The sequence below is a fragment of the Girardinichthys multiradiatus genome, chromosome 21 (assembly GCF_021462225.1).
Source record: "Girardinichthys multiradiatus isolate DD_20200921_A chromosome 21, DD_fGirMul_XY1, whole genome shotgun sequence".
NCBI classification, from domain to species: domain Eukaryota; kingdom Metazoa; phylum Chordata; class Actinopteri; order Cyprinodontiformes; family Goodeidae; genus Girardinichthys; species Girardinichthys multiradiatus.
The window spans coordinates 25,805,094-25,811,962 of NC_061813.1; the positions used below are offsets into that span (position 1 = coordinate 25,805,094).

General features: G+C 41.3%; 1 protein-coding gene across 1 annotated transcript; it reads right to left on the minus strand.

Annotated features, from left to right (window-relative positions):
- Positions 1–267: 267 nt before the first annotated feature.
- On the minus strand, positions 268–6,373 carry bdh1 (3-hydroxybutyrate dehydrogenase, type 1). The gene is made up of 5 exons (XM_047349410.1): positions 6,093–6,373; positions 5,712–5,822; positions 4,352–4,493; positions 4,119–4,271; positions 268–1,426 (listed from the first exon to the last, which is right to left on the minus strand). The coding sequence occupies exons 1-5, from the start codon at positions 6,303–6,305 to the stop codon at positions 960–962; spliced, it is 1,086 nt and encodes a 361-aa protein (XP_047205366.1). The 5' UTR covers positions 6,306–6,373; the 3' UTR covers positions 268–959.
- Between the last annotated feature and the right edge of the window lie 496 nt (positions 6,374–6,869).

Genomic DNA, 6,869 nt, shown 5'->3' on the forward strand with positions numbered 1-6,869 from the left:
ACTGGTCTCATGTAATATTACATTTTGAGAAACTGAATTTTGGTATTTCATTAGCTCTAAGCAATAATCATCCAACTTGATAGAAAAACGCTTGAACTATCATCACTGTGTGTGCAATGAAAATGTGTAATGAGTTCACCCCGAGTTATATTTCAATACATTGAGATGTACCTGCAATTCTAACTGTTATGTCTGTGATGCATGTCTACCACCTGGTGGTCATTTGTAACATTGCACCTATGAGTCGATTTTAAACAACGCAACAACTAGATCATGACTTTTGGTTTATTTAGTCAGGCTTGAAAAATGACACTGACTGTAATATTTTAAAATAAATCACTCTGTTCATTTGCATATTACAAAATATTTTACCAACAAAGACAGGGGTAGTAAACAATATTTCCCCCTCCTCCAAGTATCCTCATTAATCCCTTCAGTTTGAACTAGTATGCTGGTTTTAATGGAGCATGTGGGTTTGTGTGGTTTTTACATAACTCTGGGGCAAATATCACAGCGGCTCCCAGAGGCCGGTCTTGGTCTGTTCCGCCGTGTTCAACAACAGAACAGCAAGAGCCCTTTCAAATTATTCTTGTCTCCGTGCCATCAAGGGCCCCCAGATGAGGGAAAACATTGCAAAGTATCATGGTAAATAAAAGATATACAGAAACAAGTGCAGTGTTTATACTGTAGCTATGAGCATGCTGCAACCCTGCTGATACCAAACAGCAACAGATGGCTACTTATCAGAGAATATATCTGAATACATATAGTGTTTGCCAGGCATATCAAAAGCACACTGCGGCTATTTACTTACAGTTAAAAAATTAATACAGTATTAAGGCTTAATCAGTGAATGATTTCAGGTGCTGAGGAATCAGAAACCCTACATTGGGTTAACTCTGAATGACTTTGCTGCCAATTGATTTATTGTGAAGTAGGAGAAAGCAAACGCTTCACTTTTAAAAGTAGAGCAAGTCGGAGATGGCGCCAGGCAGGTGGGTCATCACCTGCATCCTGATCCACCAGTGCGGCTCCATGGGGCTGTACCGCGTGTACGGATGTTTTGATCTGATTGCATCTGTGATGTCATCCAGAACCGGGGTCATGTCCTTCTCGCCGCTGTTGCAGTAAGAGCGCATCAGTGACATGTACTGCTCAAAGTGGGTTTTACCGTAGTCCTCCTTAACCTCGGCGGGGGCCTCGTTCCACAGCTTGTTGGCAGTGGTGGCCACAATGTCTCGGGTGAGGATGCCTGTGGCCACGATGTAGTTCCCCGGTTCGATGATGGACACTTTTACGCCCCAGGTCTTCATCTCGTAGCGCAGACAGTCGGAGAAAGCCTCCACGCCGTATTTCGACACGCAGTAAGGAGATCGCAGCCGGTTGCCCATCCTGCCGTACATGCTGGCAATGTTCACAACCCGGCCTGGGGGTGGAGAAAGACACCAGATTTATATTTATGATGCTATAAACCAGTGCTTAAGGTCAGAGTTTCTTTCACGTTGGGGTTCTGGTAAGAATTTACTGGACAGTCGATATGGGGTAAGAACGCTGTCAAAAACAATGTGTATGTAAAGACAGAAATGTGTGCATATTAGTCAATAGTTGTGAATAAGTAAAATCCAAAAAAGGTATTGTACATTTTCTCTATAAGAATACAAAATAAAATGTTACAGCTTCAAGAAATTACAAACACAAAGTTCAAGTTTACAGTTGTGGTTTATTCTTTATGAATACAATATGCTATAACAGTTTGTGAATATGATTTATTTTCTTTGAGAATACACATTTACATCAGTGACTTGGTGTCACGTGATCTGAGGCTGGTTAGTGGAGCACAGAGTTAACCGATTCGCGTTGCGCATGCGCTGTCACACTCCTCACCGCCAGTAAACGTAGCGCCAGAATGGGAGATAATTCAGTCTAAAAGGAATATTAGGAACAGAGGGGAGATACGGAGGAAATCAAGAGTATTATAAATAAAGCATTGTTTTTACAAAACTAAAACATAGAATAAAGTGGGTGGAGTTATACAATGATGTACAGTAGGTGGCAGTATGCACCTCTGAATTTGTTGCATAGCACCAGCAGAAGAAGAAGAATAAGCAGCAGCACAAGCACCAAGATGACGGACCAAGAAACTACGGTACAAAGCCAGGTAATGTTAAAAAGTTTATATATGCTCTTGGTCTGTCATCTTGGCGCTTGTGCTGCTGCTTCTTCTTCTTCTGCTGGCGGTTCACAACAAATTCAGAGGTGCATACCGCCACCTACTGTACATCATTGCATAACTCCACCCACTATATTCTATGTTTTAGTTTTGTAAAAAATAAGAACAATGCTTTATTTATAATACTCTTGATTTCCCCCCATCTCCCCTCTGTTCCTAATATTCCTTTTAGACTGAATTATCTCCCATTCTGGCGCTACGTTTACTGGCGGTGAGGAGTGTGACAGCGCATGCGCAACGCGAATCGGTTAACTCTGTGCTCCACTAACCAGCCTGAGATCACGTGACACCAAGTCGCTGATGTAAATTTGTATTCTCAAAGAAAAGATATCATATTCACAAACTGTTATAGCATATTGTATTCATAAAAAATAAACCACAAGTGTAAACTTGAACTTTGTGTTTGTAATTTCTTGAAGCTGTAACATTTTATTTTGTATTCTTACAGAGAAAATATACAATACCTCTTTTGGATTTTACTTATTCACAACTATTGACTAATATGCACACATTTCTGTCTTTACATACACATTGTTTTTGACAGCATTCTTACCCCATAGGTCGGAAGCTCAAAAAACGTATCTTTGTTCAATCAAGTGAAAGCACCACACTAGGGGCTAATAGGTTGCATTACAAAAACGGACAGATAATTTGCCATTTTCAGTATTACTGGGGGGGTTAAAATGAAGTCAGAGAATACACAGAGATGTAAGAAGCTAACTGAGTTTGTTTTCTTACAATACATAATACTATTAGCATGTAAATATGAGAGATTATAGACAGATAGCTAACTTCCATATCTAGCCCTATTGGCAAAGGCTGTGGCAGAGTGAGAGAGAGCAAGGCTTCCACCAGACAACAGGAAGGCTGAATGGAGTACAGCAATAGGGCACTGTTTTATCCATGCTGGATTTGGAAAGGATGGGAGCTGTTTGGAAACCTCAGAGATAAAAATAGGATCAAAGGGCACTAGCTAGTTTTTCACATAGGGCTATGTTGGTATGGATATCTTGTGTGCCTTAACACACAAAAACATGAAAATTGCTTTTTGTGTTTCCTCAGGTTATCTTTGATATTAAAATTAGTTTGATGATCTGAAAAATGTAGGTGTGCCAAAATTCTAATTTTTCTAGCACATTAACCTAAAAACAGATACTGGAAATTACACCGACTTTTGCATCAGATGGCTGAAATGAAACATATGTATGATATTTATTTAAATGTAGCTTTTTTTTTTACGTCCTATTAAAATGTTTTCCTTTTCTATTTGCAAAGCTTATGTTAGTTTGACATATTCAACATTTGCTTCCTAAACTCTGCGAAACCCTTTATCTTGCCTTAATTATGTGTTCAGTGGAAAAACAATGTTCTATTTTGCAGGACTGATGAATCTAAACATTTTTTTTTTGCAAGAGAAGCTGACCCAATTTTGTATATTCTTTTTGTTTTTTAATTTGTCTTTACATTATGCATAAAATGTAACTGGGAACAAAATTTGCCTGCTAACACATGAGGCTGGTTAGAGAGGAAACATGTTAAATCCATTTTATCATCCACTTTTCCCTGCTTGGCACCTTAATCTGGCAGATTTGTGTTAGGAGTAAGAAATTAACGTTTTTTCACATTAGAAAGGAAGGTCGCAAAACTGTCTTAGATTCAGGCTTTGTTTACATGTGACCACATTCCACAGAAGTCAATAAAATGCTTACTTATCTGCTCAGCTTCTTTGTTGGGTTGTCAACAAAAATGCTTTTAATCCCTAACAGTGAAACTTGTCTGTCCCTCTTAGATTTTTGCACTTTGGACATATAGTTTTTGGATATGTTACGCTTGAATGAAAGTGTGTGTTAATAAGTAACAGACAGTGAAAAATCTTCTGTGGGTTTACCTTTTGCCCTGCGAATTAACGGCAGAAGAGCTTTGGTGACCCTGATGGTGCCCCACAGGTTGACATCCGACACCTGCTTGTAGGTGTCCATGGAGGTGAACTCCACCTCTCCGAAGGTCGACACCCCAGCGTTGTTCACCACAGCCCACAGGCCTGATGCATGGACAGAATCAGAATGAATCAGGACATGCTTCATTTATCTGGATTCAGGTGCAATAAACAGTTAGCTTTACCTCTTTGTGAGTCCTCTAGGTTGCCTTTGATGTATTCAGCTGCCTTTTTCACCTGTTCGTCACTGCAGACGTCCAACTGGACCACCTTCATACGATCTGAATGTAATTCCTCAAGCTCCTTTGAACCCTCTCCATCTTTGTCCTGCATGATGTAAAGAAAATAAATTATTATAACATGAGGAAATACAGTTTTGAACAAATTTGAGGCTCATAAAACAACAGAGGTCAATAAATCTTTCAATTTATTATGCAGTGCATTGTTAAAGTAATAATACCTCTTGGGTATGGCACAACTACAAACTAGAGCTGCAGAATATGTCAAATCGTAATCGTAACCACTATCCCATTGTGTGCAGTACTGCAACTCACTGCTTGGATGCAATATTTTGTAGGGTACTATATTTCAGTTGGCACTACCACTTTGCATGCAAATAATATATTGGGCGAATATGTGGAGAAGATTAATCGGATAGGTAGTAGAGAGGCCCGTCTTTTCTCTGGAGAAGCGGCACAGATTCGCAGCTCAGGTGGATGATGTTCTCAACAAAAAAAAAACAAACAAACCATTAACTGTGTACTCCACATATCTAGAATTTATGGAAGAGTGGCTTGACCAAAGCCACGAAGCCATGTAGCTGAGATGGCAAACATGTGGTCAAATAAAACCATATTTGAATATTTTGGCCTGCATACGAGGCTGCACGGTGGCCGGGGCTCTTTCTGCATGGAGTTTGCATGTTCTCCCCGTGCATGCGTGGGTTCTCACTGGGTACTCCGGCTTCCTCCCACAGTCCAAAGACATTCCTGTTAGGTTAATTGGTCCCTTAGATGTATGAATGAGTGTGTGCATGGTGGTTTGTGTGTTGCCCTGCGATGGACTGGCGACCTGTCCAGGGTGTACCCCGCCTCTCGCCCATAGACTGCTGGAGATAGGCACCAGCTTCCCTGCGACCCACTATGGAATAAGCAGTAGAAAATGACTGACTGACTGACTGCATACGAGATCCTGCACATCAGCCTGAACACACTATCCCAACGAAGAAACCGGGTTGTGTGCGTGCTCGTCTTCAGTAGGGAATGGCCCTGTCAAAGATCAGACTTAAATCCAATTGAGAAGACTTGAAAAGTGACGCTCACAGATGCTCTCCAGTCTTACTGATTGAGTTTTAGGTACTTTGCAGAGAAGGATTGGCAATATTTTCAGTTTCCAGATGTGCCAAGCTGCTGGAGGTGGCTCTACAAAGTACTGACTCACCACACGTTTAAGATTTCAATTTGGAAAAAGATTGCAATTGCAATTCAGGGGTGTGAATACTTTTTCAATGCGCTATATACTTTATTTAAAAAAATCTATCCTTACCTTTAGCAGGCACCCAGCAAAGACTGTGAAACCGAGCGTGTGCAGATGTTTCGCGACTGAAAGACCAAATCCAGAGTCACACCCTGTAATAAACACAGCTTTCCCTTTAACCTGCACAGACAAACAGAAAGCAGAAATGACTCCACATAATACAAACACCTCACTGATATTCAGGCACAACGTTGCAACTGGTTAATCCTCATGTATCGTTAACCTTTGTCCCTCGAGGAGATTTCCTGTTACTACGGTCCTGGAGTTTCCTCCCTGTGCATATTTACGCATTTCTCAGACAGACTGAGTTGCAGCTAAACGTGTGACAGGACTACAGGACGGGTGGGAAAACACCAGGTTTCCGCGGTGAACACAGCTCCGCTCCATTACCTCCAATAATCCTCTGGGGATTCGAGGCGTCGCGACGTATAGCACAAAAGCCGCATAGATCACGACGATGCACTGGGTCACGCTAGTTTCCGGCAGTCCCAGCATCCTCATGATGGCGTTGAGGAAAGCGGGGAGCCCGAAGCCCAGCACCACTGTAAGGAGAACCGAGAAGGACACCAGCAGCGCCACTCGGAGCGCGGACTGAGAAGCCATCTTGGAGCTACTGTGTGTTTACTTTGCTGGAGGAGCTGTCTACATCACCCACCGGCGTGGGGTCACGGCACGAAACGACACGACACGCCCCAGTGTATTACGTCTATAATATTAAAGGGACAGGACCGCGCGGTTTAACCTTTACAAGTCGATAAAAGAAAAAACGATAAAGCAACAAACGTTTCGCCATATTTAAAACCTTAGACTGAGTTAAAATTTCATATTCTGTTTTTCGATTTAAGTAATAACTGAATTTAAAAATTAGTTTGCGTCACTGTGACGCTGACTAAAGGGATACGGTGATTTTGTGTGGCCCCCAACTGCAATTGAAGAATGTTACAAATTTGTCCCCCAGCAAAGGTGGTGGATGCAGGTGGACACTTTTTTTTAAATAGGGCGAAACTAATACAGAAAAACAGTGTTGGCTACAAAACAAAGCATTCATCTTTTAGTAATGACGATTTTTGCTTTCTTTTTCGTTTCATAGTTAATAGGACCATTCTATTCAATGGCTTTTACTCAAAAGCAGACTTTGGTGCACCCAAATCTGCTTTTAATTGATTT